Genomic DNA, 21,417 nt, shown 5'->3' on the forward strand with positions numbered 1-21,417 from the left:
TTCTTGAGCCCATGTCATGATATCCATTACAGACGCACAACAGTTTTTAAGACAGTGACGTCTGAAAGATTGGAGTTCACACACATTCAGAAGTGGTTTTCGGCCTTGTCCTTTACTCACTGAGATTTGACCGGATTCCTTGAATCTATTAACTATATTTTGCACTTTCAAATACTTCCAATTTGTCTTAGAGAAACATTGTTCTCAAAGCACTGGATTATTTGTTTGCTCATCTGTTGATAAATTAGCGATCCCAGACCTATTCTTGCTCTTGAAGGATTAGGCTAGACACTCCAATTTGCAGTTTTCAGTGGAATTCTACTGAAATTCTGTTCAGGCTATCAATAACCTATTCATTCTTGAATAGTCATTATGTTTTACAAGTTTTGTCATCTTAAAAGCCATTAAGATTACAGTGACTTCTCATGCGTGGGAAAATTGATCAGTAATGTTGGCTTTTCTCTGGTTTGGCCTTAGAATTGAATTTCTCAATCCTTCACTATCATTAAAAATGTTGTTATATAATTAACTGTTTCATAATGCCATGCACCTCATGATAAAATTAACTCACACTTTGTTATGTTGCAATTACTAAGATCATTGTAGCATTACAAAAACAATGTTCCTCAATATAGTATCATTTTGACGTTTAATTAAAACACAAACTTTTCTCTCCTCTTCCAGGAAACCAAGATCAACTGTGTGCGACTAGCTACCAAAGGTATGGAAAATTGTTTCACTTATTGCTCACTTGTATGAATTATGTATTTCTAAATATTATTATTAATTAGTAATATATATATATATATATATATATATATATATATATATATATTAATATTTACATGTACGGTGTGGTCCGAAAGTCTGAGATCATGTTGAAAATTTTAAAACAAAGAAACATTATGATGCACTATTTTCAAGGTCACTAATCAAATAAACTCATTTGTGACACTGACTATCTACTCCTGAGTACAAAAGGTCAGATTTCCTTGCTTCTGTTGGAGCACACATTCACAAAACTTGCTGGATAACATGGATCATCAAGTTTTGCACAAACTTGTGGAGTCCATGCAAGTTCAAATGCATGCAGTCATTAAAGCAAAAGAGGGAACATACCGAATACTAAGACATTTTGAAATTCATGTTCATTTTTCTGGTCAACTTTTCACTCAAATTGTTATGCTGATAGAGTAAAGTTTAGGGGTAGGGATAGGGTTAGTCTATAATTTGCATTGAAATTGAAAGCATTTCCAGTAGTGTTCTCAGACTTTTGGATCCCACTGTATATTCAGAGGGTGCATGCTTTAAGAAAGTTCATTGGTTGGGTTGACATTTTGGTAGTCACAGAAAATGAATTGAAAGTCGCCAAAGCTTAACACACTGGCAATGGAACTCAAGCAATGATTTGTTTGAAATTAAGCAGACCTTAACGATGTAATATTAGCATGATATTTTGCTCTGCCTTTGATTTTATTGTGGAACCCATTACTAAACATGATGAGGTTAAAAAAGGGACAAGGTTTTTCATTTAGGGTGTATGGTCTGAAAAAAAGCTCAATTGAACAATCATGTCTGGCTAAGATTAGCGCTCCCAGTTTCATTGAACAAACTGAAATCCCATTTTATTTTACCTGCATGATTGTCTGCCTACGGCCAACAATTCTGTTCAGTTTCTTTTGCTCCATTTCATTCCCTTCCCTTCCTAAAAGTCCCTTTTACATAATCACATCCAGGAACGGAGCAATCGCAAGAGACTTTCTATTATTTTAATGGACCCCACCAAATAAGAGACGCTATAGTCGTTCAGCGCTACAGAGTCATCACATTTATTTACTTTACTTTCCCATTCTATCTTCCTTTCCTTTTTTCTTCCTTTCGTTTTGGCTTTTATTATCCATCTTATTCAGTAAGCTTGCTTCTGCACACCTGTTTGTTTTTGTTTGTTTTTCTGAACTCATTTTCTTTTGTTCCATGTCAGGCTTTTGTTTTGTTTTTTACTCATGGCCTGTTTTCCTTTCATATCCCAGATATTCCATCCTGAGTTGGGTTCTTATTATGATTGTAAAAAAAACAATTACTTTTGTGTTCCTGCTTTAAAAAGACATGCTTTAAATCTCTGTGATGCCTTAGATAGAAAAGGTTGAACAACTTTTTATGGTTGGTGTTTTATAAGTTCAGATTTAATGTATTTCAACGTGATCTCATTTGTATTCATAGGTATTGTGCTTAGAGTGTAGTTTTAATACACATACTGAAACTTACAATATATGTATTGACAGCATCTAAAGTGTAAACCTTTATACGTATAAGCAACTTTAGAGCTGTACAAATCTTTGGAAAATGTTTCATTGATTGATTTTATTGTTGATGTGATTAAGTTAACAGAAATGGAACTTTTTTGTTTCATTCACATTTATTTAACACAGTTAATGCATTAACTAAATCAGTAAATGAGTGAAAGACATGCTAATGTTACACAATGTTTCACATTAATATGCAAAATGTTACACAATGACAGTGATTCATTTATTAATTGTCATAATTATGTTTAGCCATACAAGTGGTGCAAATGACTTCACTTTTATTTGTCCCATTTAAATATAATATAATATAATATAATATAATATAATATAATATAATATAATATAATTCTCGGACAAAGTTTCTCCATCATTTACTGACACATGTTCCACCATGGTTATGACAATTTCAGTTCATCGCTAAAGTTTTTCATACTTTAAAGGGTTCACATTTTAGATTCTGTCAATACGTTTATATGATATGTTTCAGTGTCTATCAAAACACAAAGAAATGTATGTGTACACTTTAGGTACGAATACCTACCAAAATGAATTTCCCTGTATATTTAGTATAAAATTCAAGCTTTTTTCATGACAGTTTTCTCATTCTCTTCAGAACGTCTCAGAATAAAACTCCCAAAGCCACTTTCATATAGCCTCAAATAATAATAATAAAAAAACATAAAGAAATGACATTCCTATGAAACGCATCTATTTATAACTTTTCTATAACTGTTACACCCACCCTGTCAGTTCCACCAGATGATTCTGGAATAAATTAATTTTCCCTTGCGAAATAACCTCTCGGCTCATGGCTTATCTGTTTCCTATATCAGTTTTCTTTCCAGCCAAATTCTACATATCCAAAGGAAGCTCAGAGAATCGATGAACAAGTTGAAAGCATAATTCTTTAGATTATTTTTTTCTTTCCTTCTTTTCTCTCATGCATGCCGGCCTGGAACGTAAAACCTTGTCTTAGTGGTAATAGGTAGGGGACAAAATACCACGCCCTACATACTTGTCATTCCCAGTGAAGGTGAATATTATACCATAGCCAAACTTTTCTTTCTTCTTTGTTCTTTCCACCCACATTTCTTCTGCTGTTGTTTCCTTCTCTCTCTCTCTCTCTCTCTCTCTCTCTCTCTCTCTCTCTCTCTCTCTCTCTCTCTCTCTCTCTTGTTTTTGTTTTGTAAACCTTACTTTATTTTGCTTCTCTCCATCGGCATTTTTTAACAAACTTTTTTGCATGTTTGGTCCACTAAAAAGTCTAGCTGGTTGACACTCCATTGACACTGTAACTTGGGACCCTGAGAATGTACAGTGCTGCCCTCATGTCTCAATTGATCGTATTATTATTAATATATGTCATGTTCAAAACAACAAAAATCCCCTCTCTCCTGTGGTTTTGCTCATGACCTTGTTAGGATCTGAGAAACTCAATTAGACTCAATTATTCCATTTATTCTTCTTTTTCAAAGAAACATTGCCCACAATGTTATAATGCTTTGGATGGTCTTTTGTTAACTCAAAAAAAGAAAAAACATTTGATATTTTCAAGTTTAAAGTCAACATGAAATCAAAATAAAGATTATTTACTTAAATCAAGGCAGTTTAAAGCGGAGTTTATCAGATATTGCAAAGAGCTTAATAAGTTTCTGAGCAAAATTTGAAAATGTGAGATGTTGCCTTACCTACAACACTTCACCCCTTTACATGTGCGAGTGACCTCATCACCCAACATGACCCCAATCAAACAGTCTCACCCTGCCAGTCTAACACGTGTGTGTAGGTGTGTTTGTGTGTTTGTGTACCAGAGTAAGATTGTATGTTAGTTTGTATATTTATTATTCCTGTGCACAAAATGTATGCAATACATTCTCATGATGAGGTATTGTTTGTGATTTTGTTTATGGATATGTTAGGCACAATATATTTAATTATATATTTAAACAGTTTTTAATTCTTATTACAAGGTTCCCCTTATTTAATACAAAGATTTTGCTGTCTAATATTTGTTTCAAATCAGATGTCAAGCCATTACCCTCACTCACTCACACACTCACACACACACACACACACACACACACACACATACACACATATGTTGGTGCAGCTATCATTATGAGGACTCTCCATAGACATAATGATTTTTATACTGTATGAACTATAGATTCTATCCCCTAACCCTACTACTAAACCTAACCCTCACAAAAAACTTTCTGCATTTTTACGTTTTCAACAAAACATTGTTTAGTATGTTTTTTTAAGTGATTTGAATTATGGGGACACTAGAAATGTCCTCACAAACTTCATTTATAGCATAATACCCTTGTAATTACCAGTTTGTAACCTAAAATAGTCCTCGTAAACCACTTAAACCTGCCACCCCCCCCCCCCCCCCGCACACACACACACACACACACACACACACACATACACAGGTGTCAGCTCTGAGTGCAGTATGGTCCAACACGTCTCATTGCTTCTCCATTTCCTTCCATGATCATATACAATATGTTAAATTGCCCTGACTGAAATTACAAATTGGTTGCACTAAAATATCTCACATTTCACATGAAGGGTCTCACCAGATATCTGCGTTGTACAGGAGATAGGGTTTAGTCAACTTGTAGCCAGCTAATGAACCGTTATAATGCTTAATGGGCTGAATTATGCAGATAAAAGCTGTTGTAATTTTATACTTTAATACATATTTTGACATGCCACTGTAAAAACCATAATTTTATTTTAAATATAAAATATTACGTGTACCTACAGTGACACATAAAAGTATTTGGATACTAAAGCCACACTTAAAAATGTATGAATGTCATTGCAAAATATTAAACTAAGTGGCATTTATTTTTAAGAACAATTGCACATATTTGAAGCAAAACATTTAACAAAAAAAACATCTGTTGGGTTTTAAATTTTACTGTAAAACAATAGATAAACTGTAAAATGTAGACTAGTTGTCAACGTTAGTGGAACATTTCCATAGTTAGTATGATGAACTACACCTGTGTTTAGTAACTCCTCTAGACATTTTGAAGTGTGGCTTAAGTGTCCAAATACTTTTTTTCTGGGCCACTAATATCCACGATTCAATAGAAAGCAAAGTTGTTGTTGTGTTTGCTGCCTCATCCATACAGTTCCAAGAACAAGCAAAGCCAAGCAAAGCACATCATGCATTATGCATGAAGACTTTGAGCTTGAAATCAGTTGACAGTTTACACAAATACCTTTGTCCCTCAATGCACCCATCTGGAACGTAACAAAATGCTCTTACTAGCTACACACCCTTGTAAATTGGACACAAAAGGGAATTTAATCTAAATGTACTTAAAATCCACCTTTTAACCTCTTTAGACTCATCGGAGTGTGCTGGGGAAAGGGGCACTTTTTCTTGATTAGCATCATGGGTTATTTACATGATTGTGTGATCTTAATCCAAGTCCATTTGAGATTAGAATCCTATTAGATGCATCCAACTATGCAGATGTAATCCCATCAACTGCAAACAATAGCATTGTCTGCCTCTACCAGAGATGCCAGCTTTGATATGCACCCCCATAAACTCTTGCATAATCTGTCGGCCCACAGACCTGCTTTAAATATAGTTTGATACAAAAGTACCTTTTTCACACACAAACAGAACTGCATTGAGTATCGCAAAATGCAGGCAATTAAAGTGGCAAAACGCACCCACTCCAACACCTCCCCCCATATATGGTGGGGATTAGTTTTTAATATGATGGGCTTTGCTAATAATTCCTCTTTGATACTTAATTTTACCCCTTCAAAATAAAAGGATTTGCATATTCACATATTTTATTGGGTAGAGAAGCAGTGATCGTGGGTGAAGGGACATGTATAGTGAGGGCTTCTAATCAAGGGCAGATTATATTTGCGTTTTACTTATTATTTTACATAACATCTTACATTTTCTGAATAAAGCAGGAATTGGCACAAGTCTTAAAGGAACACTGCAATTTCATCACTAAGATTCTGCTGTTTTAGATGGGTGTTTGAGTAATTTGAAATCTAGAACAAAATAGTGGACATGAAAGAGATCACTGGGAGATGGAAGATAATTTTTTCGTCAGGTTTACATTTTAAAGGGGTCAAATCATGAAAAAAAATAAAATAAATTCCCTTCATCTTTTGAAATCAGTTCGTTGTACTATGAAAAACATTCTGTACATTTAAAAATTTCAAACTTCCTCCCCATTTCTAAAATGCATTTATTGAAACTAAACTAATGAGTGTTCAGAAAATTGGACCACCTAGTAACAGTAAGGTAAAAAGGAGGAAGAGGGTACCTTAATATTATTATTCCTAAACACCAGAAGAACTAATGTTATGAAAATGAGCCAACTGGTTGGTCAAGACCCATGTAAGATATTAAAACTATTGCTGTATCTGAATGATAGCACTGGCTAGGATGATATCAGAAAATAGGCTGAAACAAGAATTTAGTGTAAGTGTGTTTGTGTCTGTTTGTGTGTGTGGATCCTGAACTGTTGAACCCAATCAGATCCAGGCAGACTGAGGACATTGAGTTCAGTTACCACATTGATTGAGCACATGGACAACACACAGTCCACACACATCCCAAAGATCCACATGCTGACAGCTTAAGGAAAGTGCAGCAATGCTAGAGAGGTTGGCTCAGTTTTCTTCAAAAGGTCAAAAAAAGCAAAAGTTGTGAACATATTCAGAGTCCTCCTTCAGATAGACATATCATTTGGGGGCCAGTGCAGAATACTTGTCTACTGCATCTTCACTGTAGCTTGGTATACTTGGTATACTCAGCTTCTCTGAGAATACTAAGTCAATCCTAAGAAATAACTCTAACCCTAAGTATTGAAGCCACTTGTGCTACAGACATGAAGGTATCTCAGTTTGTAAAGTTTGTTGAGAAGAGTGCTCTTACATTTCTAAGCAATCAGACTTATGCTTTTTGCCTGTCAAACAATACAATTTCAGAGTCTTATCTATGGACTTGGGGGTTGGCTCATTTGACGCGGCCCACCATGGAACCAGATTAATCCCACCATGCAACCAGACTGATCATACTGTGAATTAGGCAACAGTAGGTTGAAAGTTCAGCTGCTGAAATCGGTCTGTGCTTACTGAAATTCAAATCACTGTCCTGCAGTGGTCAACGTATGGGCATGTGTGATCCCCAGTTTCCAGTTGAAATGTCCAAAAAGCAGCACCAAAAGCAAACTGTATATTTAGTGGTAAATGGAGTAAGACAGTCAACAGGAATGCATATTTAAATTACACAACTCCCTAACCCAAACTCTAAACCTTACCATCAGTGGAGTAAAAATTGAATTTCTGAGCAAAAAGGTAACCTCCGAAATGCTCTCACCATTGTTTGCATGCACACAATTACTTCCTGGTTCTCATGGGACCAGAAACCATGTCTTGGAGGTTGTTCAGGTTACTTATGAGTAGTGCTAGGGAAAATGTAGGGATGCAAAAATGTTTGATGGGGTCATTAATGCTGCTGGTCATTAATTCGGCTGAATGGGGTTGATTTCAGGCTACATGAATGATTTCCCGTGTTATCATGTTGAAGCAACTTTTGCACCAGCAAGCACCATTCATATTTTTTTTTTTTTATCTACATACAGTTCCAGAAATGTCATTTTGGTTGAATGTTTAATCTGCTTATGCTCAAAGAGAACCTCACGGTTTGGGCGAGATAAAAAAATTAATATTTTTTTGAGCTTACATGAAAGCAACCCACCCACATAGAGAGATCAATGTGTTAATATGCAGCTGATTGTTCAAGGTGTCACACTGGCAGAAGCGCAGGTTAAAAAAGGAGGAAAGGAAAATGTAACATAATTGTTTAATCATTCGAGACGGCAATTGCATGCTTTGCTAAGATTTGTGTATCTGCAGATATGTTATGCACTCGTTAGTTTCTGCCATTTGAAGGCTGGTGCAGCCTTTCATTTTCTTTGTAATATCAGTATTTATGTAGATTATTATGTGTGGTGGAATATGTTTCATTTTAGCTCAGCTTTTTAAAAAATGACGAAAAAATCAAGCAGATTATTATGATCTTTTCAGTTGTGAATAGTTGCATCAACAGCAAACAGCTGAATTTCTTTCTTATAAATAATGGCAATTTCATAGTAGAATTACACGTTTGATGAAGGTAAATGAGCCATTTGGTATAAAGCCATGATATCTGAACAGTATTTTCTAAAAATCTTGCATGGTTATACAGATTTTATACAGACACTATTACAATAACAATATGCTAAGAACAAAACGTTCTCTACTTCTTGCAAAATGCTGTTAATGCGAGTCTGGAACGCCCACAAACACACACACACACACACACACAAACTTGTTTTATATCATTGTGGGGACTCTCCATAGACTTCCATGTATTTTATGTATTTTATACAGATCTAATGATCATTTCTATCCCTTAACCCTACCCCTAAACCTAACCCTCACAGAAAACTTTTGCATTTTTTCATTTTCAAAAAAACATCGTTTAGTATGTTTACTAAGCTATTTCCCTCATGGGGACCACTGGCTAGGTCCCACAAGGTAGCATAAACATGTATACACACACACACACACACACACACACACACGCACACACACGCACACACTTACACAAATGCCCTGCATGAATTTCTGCCATCATACTTTTTCATTCTCTGCCTTCATCCTCTTTGTTTGCCTTTTTTTATTCTTACATTTCAAGCTTGTATATTTTGCATTCTGTGTTGTCTTTTGGTTTTGTTGAATTCTCAAGTGCTCTCTCTAACCCAGAATCCATACGCCGAAAAACATTTTTCACCATAGTTATCAAATATTTGAAAAGCTCTTTGAAGTATTTTTGTCTGTGTCTCTTGCCTGTTAATTAATACCATTCAATAAACGATTCCCCTTTGCCATAGACTCGCCACACTGTAATTATCAATGTTACTTGTGCTTTTGTTTTGTCTGTATTTAATTAACTTGATTTCGTATGCGTGTTTGTGGGTTTCATTTTGTGTTTGAATGGGTTTTTGTTGCTTATGTACAACTTATCATATGTATGAAAGTATGTGTGTAAAAGACTTGCTTGCATGTGCTTCCTTTGTGCTTTTTTATTATTCTTGAACAAGTTTGTTTTTGTGTCAGTTTAGAGCATTTATTGACAGCTCTTGTCTTAGTTAAAGGCCCATCTTTCTTCTCTGTGATGTACTTGTTGCATTAAAGGTGCCTCTACCCAGAATTCCAATGACATAGAACCTGAAAAACAGGTGGATGGCACTGTAAAGATGGCTGGCGTCATTGCTGGAATCCTGATGTTTGTCATTATTCTCCTGGGCGTCCTCCTCACCTTCAAACGCAGGTACCGCTCACATACATTCACACATCTCTGGTCATTTCTGGAGTGCTGACACAAACACAATTCTAGCTGAATTACATTACAACATATAGTAATTAGGGCTGCCAATTAAACATTTAGAACAATTAATTATTTAAATAAAAAACATGTTCAAATTAATTAATGCAATTAATCACGCTGCCTTACCTATAAATTCTGATATATTCTGGCAAGTAATTTTCCTACCATTCAAGCAATTCAAGCAATTCAAGCTATAGACTATGTTGACTTCTAAGCCAGTTTTAGTAATGTCCATTCAATGCTTAATCGTACATTTGGGACGCAATTTTTATGGAAACAAAGTATATCAGTATTTTGAAGAATTTGAGGGTGTTAGTTTATATTGCTTTTGACATTCTCAGCTTTTGTGTCTCCTAGTGAAACATGCACACTGGCTTTCTTTCATTACATCACTTGCTTTCACCCCCACCCCCTCGAAAAAACCATTTCTGTGTCATTCTGCCTTATACAATCTTTCCACTTCCCATAGTGTCTCATCCATGTCACACACCAACCCTCACAGCTCAACACTTCTCTAGCTCTTCCTTTTGTCTCTGTCTGTATGTCTTTTTTAACAAGTTCTATTGTCTTGAACTTGGAGGGCAGTAATGAATTGCGTATAGAATAGTTCCAAAATTAACACTCACCAAGTGGTAAATGCGAGTAAAATTTGACTTAATACGTGATGTGGTTTAAATCACAATGTAATAACAATAGTCTGACCCTTGCTTATCAAATCAAAGAGATGCCAACAGTCTACTACAGTGACAACTTGTGTCTCAGCTATAAATTTGCCATTAGTCATTTATATAGGAAAACAAATGTTTTATTATTAAGTATTCTTTATATTAAAAGTTTAAGTGTGTAATTTCTGCGTCACTTGCCTCGGCAAACGGAATTGCAAAATTTATAACAAACAGGTTTTCCAAATACTTTGCCCATGTTCCATTGATCAGTCAAACAGTTAGTCCTACCTCAGACTCACGCCATTGGTTGGGCTTGGTTGTTGTGTCATGGCATAGTCAGGGTCTGCACCCATGCTGGCGTAATCAAATGACTGATAAAGTTGACCACGACTTTATGCATATTAGCGCAGATTTTTTCATTTGTTTCTTAACCAGGCGATTGCTCACAAAGGCAAGGTGATAACCCGGATCTTAGTTACAATGCACGCTGCATTGCACATATGAGCCACAGTCGGAAATACAATAGTGGTTAAAACCACCAGCTAAATAGTAAGCTCTAATTAGCATGAATTGTAAAGGAGAGCTTGACAGCACCATTGTTAATGTGTCATTGTCTAGAGCAGCGTGAATTGGAACATAACAGATCTCGAATCAAAAGGTTAGCCATGAATGGCCTGGGTAGGTGTTCATCTTCGCACGACGCTGGAGGTAGGGCACTTCTGCTTTTTGTAAGTTAAAGCAAACGGAACTCTCATATTACAATAATAGCTTGTGGGTTTTTTTTCCATCATTTTACTGTTTTATGGGAGATGATGTGTGGGAGTTGTAGTGGCAGAAGTTATATGCAAATTTATGAGTTATAAGTCTGGATTCTCGTAATTAGCACAGACTCTAGTTTGGATTTGAAAAATTTGCAATCAGTACATAATAGTACTTACTACTTCTCATTTTCGTTTAATACTTAGGCCTGTGATCCCTAAAAATGCTTTTTAGGTAGGCAGCTAACTAGAGTTTGGAAAAGAGTTTGGGGCTGTAGAAGTGTACCTATGTTTTAAGCTTTATAGTAGTCAAGAATTGCGTTTGCGGTGATAGTATACTTCTGCACTATAGTTACATGGTAGCACACTTTGTATTCAAGAAAAAAAATAAAATGAAAAATAAAAAATGGTTGTCCCTCAACTTCTTGTAATCATTCATGTTTTAGCTACTGACACAAACAGTTAAGTCAGACGATGATGTTTCATGAATTGCAGCATTTTACATGTCTTTCAGTCACCATTAATTATTTGTATGGCATAAAAAATGCTTGAAAGCTCATGAGCTATGCTTTTTAATCTGTGAGAGCTTATGTAAAACATGTTTTTTTTTAAAAGGCTGGAGAGATGCACTTCAATTTTAAACTAATAATACAAGGATGAATGGAGTGGACAGACTGAGTCTAATGGCAAATTGATGTTTTACTTCTTGGTAATAAAAAGTCCCCTCAGGCATCTTTGACCAGGCCTAGGATAGATTTTAATTAATATTGGATGACTCGCATATCTCTTAAAAGTTTGAATTGTGGCGCTTGGCAGTCTCTTCTTCCATTGTGTCACAGGAGATTTGGCTCGGTTGGGGTTTAATTTGGAAATCATAACTTACTTGACACGAACATGCCGCAGTCATGGTTTTTTTTGCCTGTTATCTGTAGTCCATATTTTATCATATAACCTATAAGGTCATGTTTTAGCCAAATAAATAAATAAATAAATAAATAATACTACAAAAAAATATTTTCAATATTTCGGACCATTGTTTTTGTATTGTTACATTAGTTTCAGTATTTTCAGTTTCCCCCACATTTCCCCAAAAATATTATTTATTTATTTATTTATTGCTACAGTATACAGCAATGAAGAGTTGAGGGGGAAAATGCTTAATTGTTTTAAATATTAATGGTCCTAAACGATTAATTTCCTTTAAGTGAAATATAATTTCGTATTTCTTTCTTTTTGATTTTTGGGGTGAAATATAACTTGAACATGTTATTGACAGGTTTACAATGGGAATTGGCGAGTGGAATTTGCTCATTCAGATTTTCTCTTCGGAGCCGAGCGGTTGTGTTCAGCGAGCTGAATTACTCTGCCGATCCATTCACCTCGAAAAGCTGTTGGATTTACGGTGCATTACAGCGGCTTCTCCCCCTTTTGCACTGGTGAAGTGCAGAGAACGCCCTGGGCACTTCAGCAGCTAAAAGAGTATATTCTTCCTACTGAAAGAGTAAATTTTCCCTTCTAAAAGAGTGGCATTAACGAAGAGCATCTTTTTAAAAATGCCTCTCCGTTTGTGTGTATTTCCTGGTTGCGGTCGTTACCTCTCCGCTTCCGATGGCCACGATCGCGGTCTTACGTGCTTGGGCGCTGCCCACGCAGAGACAGCGTTCGTGGACGGGTCATGTCTGCACTGCATGTCTGCACTACACTGCGAGAGCGTGACCATGGCAACATTGCAGTCGCGGTTTTTCCTTTGTTAGAGGGAAAGACCACCCCAGCGGCTCCCTGCCTCGGTCCTTCTACCTACGGGTTTGAGGCCACGTTGGTTAGCACTGGGGGCGATTTGGGGACCCCAATGGGAGCCACTCCGCAGGGTAACTCCCCACAGACCTCCCATTCCCCAGTACGCTTGTTTGCCCTGCTGGGATGAGATCACCGGCTCGTCTCAGGGTGAGTTCGCAATCTCGTTTCGGCGCTCACAAAGTGGATGAGCTCTTGATTGCAGCATCGGCGAGCAGGTTGTCCAGTCTGATGCTGAGGACTTGACTGGGCGACCGCACCCAAAGTTGGGTTGGATTGCAGCCTGATGCGCAGCTGGCAGCCATGCTTGCCCGGGCGGCTGCGTGTGTCAGACTGGAGTGGAACCCTCTACCCCCCTGAACCCTTGCAGCCTGACGATTGGTTCCTGGGCCTGGAGCGCCGCTCATTGCCACGCCCCGCCCGTTCCCTTTCACCACGAGGTCGCGGCGGGCACCTTTCACTGCCCGGACCCGGTCTCTGAGCTTCTCTGCTCTCACTACCCTCGGTGGTTGGGCTGCCAGGGGGTACTCGGCGATTTGCGGTGCACCTGTGCCCGCAAAATGCCGCCACCTGGCGGGGCTGCCTGAGACCCCCATCCAGCACCTGTAAGGTTACATCGTCTCTGGCGACTAAGGCCAGCGGTGCCACTGGACAGGCCGCCTCCGCCCTGCACACCATGGCTCTCCTGCAGGTACACCAAGCCAGGGCTCTAAAAGAGCTGCACGAGGGTAGTTCTGACCCGCGATTGATGCAGGAGCTGCGCTCGGCGACAGACCTCGCTCTCCGGGTGACAAAGGTCACGGCGCGGTATCTCGGGCAGTCGATGTCCACCCTGGTGGTCCAGGAACGCCACCTTTGGCTCAACCTGGTCGACAAGAGAGAGGCTGACAAGGCACGGTTCCTTGAAGTCCCTATCTTCCAGGTTGGCCTGTTTGGCAACACCGTCGAGGGCTTTGCCCAGCAGTTCTCGGTGGTGAAGCAGCAGACAGAGGCTATTCAACACATCCTGCCCCGGCACGGCTCAAGACCCCACACCCCGTCTGCTCATCACCAAGGGCGTCCTCCTGCAGCAACAGCACCAGCTCCACCGCAGCCCAGCCCCATGGCCTGGCCTCGGCGTGGAGCCCACCGCAGGAAGCAGATGCTACCCGTCTCACGGCTGGCCGCCAAGAACCCTAGGAAGGCTTCGAAGTGCCCCTGAGACGGGCGACCCAGGGATGAGGAGACCCGCTTCTATGAAGCTGGTAGACAGACCACTCCATCCCCCGGTGAATCTTTTGTCGCCGCATGCCCAAGAGGCTGCGGTACCCAAAACTTCAACAAAAGAGTGGTTTCCTTGTTCCCTGGGTCACATGTTAGGTGCGCACGGCTGTCGTCACGACTGCCGTCCACCATCCCATTTTGGCAGGTTTGGCGCTCCAGCGGCAGACCCCCGACCTTGTGCGCCCAGCTGTGGCACAAACATGCTAACACTGGGTTGGTTTCAACAAACGGCGGGGACGATATTCCTCCTCCCCCTTCCTCGACCAACCTTATGGTGGGCATCAGGACCCAGGTAAGTGCTTCGATGTCCCTGGACTCAGCACGGCCATGGGGTTCGAGCCCCCTCGACATGGTGCCTCAGGTCCGCCCCACCACGAGTCCCCACCCACCGGTACGTCTGACGTGATTGTCCCCTTGGTCCCCCTTGCTCGGAGTTTGGATGTGTGGCTCGCGCTTTCCAACCCAACTTTTTCAGAGGCTCCTGGGGCATATGGCATCCTCAGCGGTGGCCATACCGCTTGGATTGATGCACATGAGACCGCTTCAGCACTGGCTTCAGACTCCAGTCCCGAGATGGGTATGGTGCCACGGGACACATCGCGTGGTCTTCACGCCGATCTGTCACCGCCTCTTCAGCCCTTGGACCGACCTTGAATTTCTATGGGCAGGGGTTCCCCTAGAGCACATCTCCAGGTGCATTGTGGTTACGACGGATGCCTCCAAGACGGGCTGGGGTGCCGTATGTAATGGGTACACAGCTGCCAGCTCCTGGACTGGCCCACGGCTGCGTTGGCACATCAACTGCCTCGAGTTGTTGGCAGTACTGGTCGCCCTGTGGAGGTTCTGGCCGTTTATCCAGGGCAAGCACGTGTTGGTCCGGATGGACAACACAGCGATGGTAGCGTACATTAACCGTCAAGGCGGTCTATGCTCCCGTCACAACTCGTCTGCCGTCTCCTCCTCTGGAGTCAGCAGTGGCTCAAGTCGCTGCGAGCCACTCACATCCCGGGTGATCTCAACACCGCAGTGGATGCGCTGCCATGACAGATTATGCTCAGGGGAGAGTGGAGACTCCACCCCCAGGTGGTCCAGCTGATTTGGAGTCGATTCGGTCGAGCACAGGTAGACCTGTTTGTTTCATGGGAATCCTCCCATTGCCCGCTTTGGTACACCCTGACCGAGGCACCTCTCAGTATAGACACGCTAGCACACAGCTGGACCCCGGGATTATGCAAATACACGTTTCCCCCAGTGAGCCTACTTGCACAGACCCTGTGCAAGGTCAGGGAGGACAAGGAGCAGGTCATCCTAGTAGTACCCTACTGGCCCACCCAGACATATTTCTCAGACCTTACGCTCCTCACAGCACCCATGACCAGACCTCTGGAATCTCCACGTCTGGACCTTGGACGGGACGTGGAAGACCTTAGTGGCCTACCACCCGCGGTGGTAGACACAATCACTCAGGCTAGGGCCCCCTTTATGAGGTGCCTATATGCCTTGAAATGGTGTCTGTTTACTAAGTGGTGTACTTCCCAATGTGAAGACCCCCAGAGATGCGCAGTCAGATCGGTGCTTTCCTTCCTGCAGGAGAGGCCGGAGGGGTGGCTGTCTCCCTCCACCTTGAAGGTGTATGTAGCCACCATTTTGGCACATCACGATGCAGTGGATGGTAAGTATTTGGGGAAGCACGACTTGATTATCAGGTTCCTGAGAGGCGCTAGGAGTTTGAATCCCTCCAGACTGCACCTCATTCCCTCATGGAACCTCTCTGTAGCCCTTTGGGGTCTAGAGTTCGGTCCGGGTTACTCTCATGTGATCCTGAGACCCCAACTGGGCTATGTGCCCAAGGTTCCCATGACCTCTTTTAGGGATCAGGTGGTGAACCTGCAAGCACTGCCCCAGGAAGAGGCAGACCCAGCTTTGGCATTGCTGTGTCCGGTGCGTGCTTTACGCATCTATTTGGATCGCACACAGAGCTTTAGAAGCTCTGAGCAGCTTTTTGTCTGCTTTGTCTGCATGATGGCATATCACGCTCAGGATGTGCCACCCCCCGTAAGGTTACGAGCACACACTACTAGGAGTGTAGCAGCCTCCTGGGCCCTGGCCAGTGGTGCCTCTTTGGCAGACATCTGCAGAGCGGTGGGCTGGGCAACACCCAACACCTTTGCAAGGTTCTACAATCTCTGGGTTGAGCCGGTTTCATCCCGTGTGTTGTCAGGTACGAGCAGGTAAGTTTCAGGACAGCTGGCTGGGTGTACCACTTGCGCATAGCGCCTTTCCCCTCCCTTGAGGTTAATATGTGCACTTTTGACTCCCAGTTGTGTTCACAAGCTGTGATCCTTGGATGACTTTCCTCCTTAGCCCTGTGGCAGACGAGTTTGCGGAGAAACTCGCTGCCGGCACAGTACGTGTGCTAATTAGGCCCTGTAATGAGGTAGGTGTTCCACATGTGCTGGTTCCCCGTAGGTGACCCCATGTGATATCTTCCGCTAAATCGTTTCCCTGTCGGTAAACTGCATCTTCCTTGGGCAGAGGCCCCTCTGCCCCGGTCACCATGTTTGTAAAACTCCTCCCCCCTCTGGTAGGAGCTACCATGGGACTTCTCCACATGACATACTTCCGACAAGACTCGGTAAGACCATGTGACGTAATTCCACTCAAAATACCCCCCCCCCCCTTCTCTGGGAGGGGTGTGGTCTCCGCGGTGTCTTACCTTTGGGAGTGAACCCCCCCCCCCCCCCCCCCCCCCGACATAGACATTTATGTCCCCCAGTAGGTTTACAAATTCCACTCTGGGGAGAAAAAAAGAGGAAAAGAGGCCACGGCTGGGCTAGCCTGTCCCTATTTTTTGGGCAGTCAACTTGTTCCCGAAGGACCATTCGACACTCATGAGAGCATTGGGGGAGGTTATGTGACAGCCTGGTGTGCTGGCTATGAGGCACACAGCAGTCTGCCCCTCTCGCACCGGCAGTCCATGTAACACAATTCAGCTAGTTGTGGCGTTTTATATAGGGACCCCTAGTGTCACTACATCGACACAACATCGAGTGAGTGACAGAAAGGGAATGTCCTGGTTACTTTCGTAACCTCCGTTCCCTGATGGAGGGAACGAGACACTGTGTCCCTCTTGCCACAACACTGAACTACACGCTGAAATGACCGGGACCTTATCTCGGCTCCTCAGCACAAAACCTGAATGAGTGGTTGCATACCAGCTCCTTTTATACCCGTATGTCCGGCGGAGTGGCATGCAAATTCCACTCACCAATTCCCATTGGCCTTTTTTCAAAAAGCAGAGGTGTTTGGGGCTCCCAAGAGTGACCCCTAGTGTCACTACATCGACACAACGTCTCGTTCCCTCCATCAGGGAACGGAGGTTACGAAAGTAACCAGAACATTTTATTGTAAATGTGTCAATTTGAAACTAATGTCAGATATATTTGATAATTGGGGAATATAGTAACTGAACACATTTTTATTAGTAACGTTTTTGCCTGTACCATACATTTCAAGCTGCAATATTCACCTTAAATGTTATTGTGCCAGTGGATAGATTCATGAACACAGTGTGATATGCTGAAGCGTTTATATATCTGAGACAAGGGACAATGTATCATTTCCATCTTAACACTCAACCCACTCACTCAAGCTTCCCCATTCAAGCTTGAATCAAAGTTCAAACGAGTTGCATGCAGCGCCAAATATATACCCAGTGTTTGGCCTATTACACATAAAACCCTCAGATGCTATATTATATAATGTGAAATATGAAAACGTGATGGAGTGTGTGTGTATCTGTGTGAGTGTGTTACTTAACCTCTAGACTCATACCCTGTCTTTTATTTCTTCTCCTCTGGGCTGCATCCACTAGAGAAATCCACACCTGGAGAACTCTAAGTGTGGGGTATTGTATGTTTAATTCTAGCCACAGTATGCATCCTGAGCCCATATGCACACCATTGTGTTTTATAATCCCATTTGTATCATGTTATGCACAAAAAAAATGTTTGTTTTGTTTGTTATTATCATTCACATTTTGGCACATGCACGTAACAATCATCTTGATTTGCTTGTATTATTGATTATGCATAGTGGTTTTTGGTGTTAATTATCGCAAGTCATAAGTATTTCGCTTTTGCTCGCTATCAATGTGGCCTGTGTTTAATGCTTTTTAGTTTTGTTTTGTTTTCTGCAAATTTTTCGTTCTCATTTTAATTTCTTGTTGTTATGGATTTGTTGGTGTTAAATATGAGAAAAATCTGCAGTGATCTGTGCCAGAAATTAGTACTGCACATTTAGGCCACGTCCATACTAAAACGTTTTATTTGGAAAACGCATTTGTTTTGCTGCATTTACGCCTCTCATCCACACTAAAAACACAGAAAACAGAGACTTTCAAAAATGCTCTCCATAATTGTATACATTGGGAAAAAATTATACTTTAGGAAAGTGAAAACGGAAATTTCAAACTTAAACGGATTAGAGTGGACGTGGCCTTAATCAAATAAATAATAAAGATTACGATTAAAGTTGCCTTGATTACTAATGATGAAAAGTGTCGATTAGTGCAGTCCACTTAGTCTACTCCCATTGCATAACATTTTTCTATTAGAAGCTTCAGTAAAAAAAAAAAAAAAAAAAAGCATTGTCAGAAATTTTAAATTACTGAGTAGACAATGCAACTACATATACAGGTGCATCTCAATAAATTAGAATGTCGTGGAAAAGTTCATTTATTTCAGTAATTCAACTCAAATTGTGAAACTCGTGTATTAAATAAATTCAATGCACACAGACTGAAGTAGTTTAAGTCTTTGGTTCTTTTAATTGTGATGATTTTGGCTCACATTTAACAAAAACCCACCAATTCACTATCTCAAAAAATTAGAAAACATCATAAGACCAATAAAAAAAACATTTTTAGTGAATTGTTGGCCTTCTGGAAAGTATGTTCTTTTACTGTATATGTACTCAATACTTGGTAGGGGCTCCTTTTGCTTTAATTACTGCCTCAATTCGGCGTGGCATGGAGGTGATCAGTTTGTGGCACTGCTGAGGTGGTATGGAAGCCCAGGTTTCTTTGACAGTGGCCTTCAGCTCATCTGCATTTTTTGGTCTCTTGTTTCTCATTTTCCTCTTGACAATACCCCATAGATTCTCTATGGGGTTCAGGTCTGGTGAGTTTGCTGGCCAGTCAAGCACACCAACACCATGGTCATTTAACCAACTTTTGGTGCTTTTGGCAGTGTGGGCAGGTGCCAAATCCTGCTGGAAAATGAAATCAGCATCTTTAAAAAGCTGGTCAGCAGAAGGAAGCATGAAGTGCTCCAAAATTTCTTGGTAAACGGGTGCAGTGACTTTGGTTTTCAAAAAAACACAATGGACCAACACCAGCAGATGACATTGCACCCCAGATCATCATAGACTTAACACTGGACTTCAAGCAGCTTGGGCTATGAGCTTCTCCACCCTTCCTCCAGACTCTAGGACCTTGGTTTCCAAATGAAATACAAAACTTGCTCTCATCTGAAAAGAGGACTTTGGAACACTGGGCAACAGTCCAGTTCTTCTTCTCCTTAGCCCAGGTAAGACACCTCTGACGTTGTCTGTGGTTCAGGAGTGGCTTAACAAGAGGAATACGACAACTGTAGCCAGATTCCTTGACACGTCTGTGTGTGGTGGCTCTTGATGCCTTGACCCCAGCCTTAGTCCATTCCTTGTGAAGTTCACCCAAATTCTTGAATCGATTTTGCTTGACAATCATAAGGCTGCGGTTCTCTCGGTTGGTTGTGCATCTTTTTCTTCCACACTTTTTCCTTCCACTCAACTTTCTGTTAACATGCTTGGATACAGCACTCTGTGAACAGCCAGCTTCTTTGGCAATGAATGTTTGTGGCTTACCCTCCTTGTGAAGGGTGTCAATGATTGTCTTCTGGACAACTGTCAGATCAGCAGTCTTCCCCATGATTGTGTAGCCTAGTGAACCAAACTGAGAGACCATTTTGAAGGTTCAGGAAACCTTTGCAGGTGTTTTGAGTTGATTAGCTGATTGGCATGTCACCATATTCTAATTTTTTGAGATAGTGAATTGGTGGGTTTTTGTTAAATGTGAGCCAAAATCATCACAATTAAAAGAACCAAAGACTTAAACTACTTCAGTCTGTGTGCACTGAATTTATTTAATACACAAGGTTCACAATTTGAATTGAATTACTGAAATAAATGAACTTTTCCACGACATTCTAATTTATTGAGATGCACCTGTATATGCTGCGAGCGATGCGACAAAACTAGAATATTGCCATTATAGTAAGTTAACCATTTAGGTACATTTAGGTATGATGTATAAAACAGCGATTTGATAACAAGTAATTTGATAACACAATTATTAGCTTTTTTGGAATGTGAACCCTACATAAAATGCAATGCCCAACACAAATTAAGTACTTGACATAAATTCTATCAATCAAAATTGTGATAGCGATAACAATGTCAAGGGAAATTATCAACAGTTATAATTTTTGTCATAAGTGTACAGCCAAACCAGGAACTTTTTAATACCAGGAGGGCGGTTCAAATGTCACCACATTACCATATTAAAATAAGTTTATTTCCAGTTGCCTGTTAGATCACCTTCTCATAAATAACATTAGCAAATGTCCCACGGTGCAACAATTACAGTGAAAAGAGCCCTTCATTCACTCTTGTTTGCTCAGAGAGCAGCTTCAAATGACACTTTATACCACCATTCAGGCTAGCTGGTAATTATTCCTCTGTAATACTGTCACAACCCTGTTTCGTGTGCTGCACAGCAGCGTTAAGCTAATATGTTGTGCTCATGATGGCAATGGGCGATTACTCCTACGCCAAGCCACCTACACAGCGAACTGTATAGAGGATTTAGCTTAAAGCTCAGAGGTTGCCAAGTCTTTTATGTAATCTTTCAAAATCCATACAGCTACCTCATTGCGACATTACAGAGAAGACATTATAATGGCAGTGCTTAAGGTAGTTTGGCTTGGATTACAGAGGGCAGACATTAACAGGTGAATGACTTTGTTTTTTTGTTTTTTGACAAACTTTTAATGTCAGAATTGTATCGGCTGTGAAGTGGCTGTTTGGAGTCAGGTCTTTGAACCTCAAATTGGTGCATTTATTGCTTTTTTTTTTTTTTATCAGCTAGACCTATTATATAG

General features: G+C 40.8%; 1 protein-coding gene across 5 annotated transcripts in view; it reads left to right on the forward strand.

The window, feature by feature from the left end:
• The window catches only part of LOC127448891 (receptor-type tyrosine-protein phosphatase T-like), a 363,972-nt gene that overhangs the window by 246,386 nt on the left and 96,169 nt on the right, over window positions 1-21,417 (forward strand). For 3 of the 5 annotated variants that reach the window (XM_051711804.1, XM_051711805.1, XM_051711807.1), the window contains exons 14-17: window positions 685-721; window positions 3,283-3,339; window positions 9,546-9,681; window positions 18,093-18,125. In XM_051711804.1, coding sequence (XP_051567764.1) covers window positions 685-721; window positions 3,283-3,339; window positions 9,546-9,681; window positions 18,093-18,125 — 263 coding nt within the window. The remainder of the gene's footprint in view (window positions 1-684; window positions 722-3,282; window positions 3,340-9,545; window positions 9,682-18,092; window positions 18,126-21,417) is intronic. The other 2 variants (XM_051711808.1, XM_051711806.1) reach the window with 1 other exon arrangement.

The sequence above is a fragment of the Myxocyprinus asiaticus genome, chromosome 12 (genome assembly GCF_019703515.2).
Source record: "Myxocyprinus asiaticus isolate MX2 ecotype Aquarium Trade chromosome 12, UBuf_Myxa_2, whole genome shotgun sequence".
In the NCBI taxonomy this organism is placed as follows: Eukaryota; Metazoa; Chordata; class Actinopteri; order Cypriniformes; family Catostomidae; genus Myxocyprinus; species Myxocyprinus asiaticus.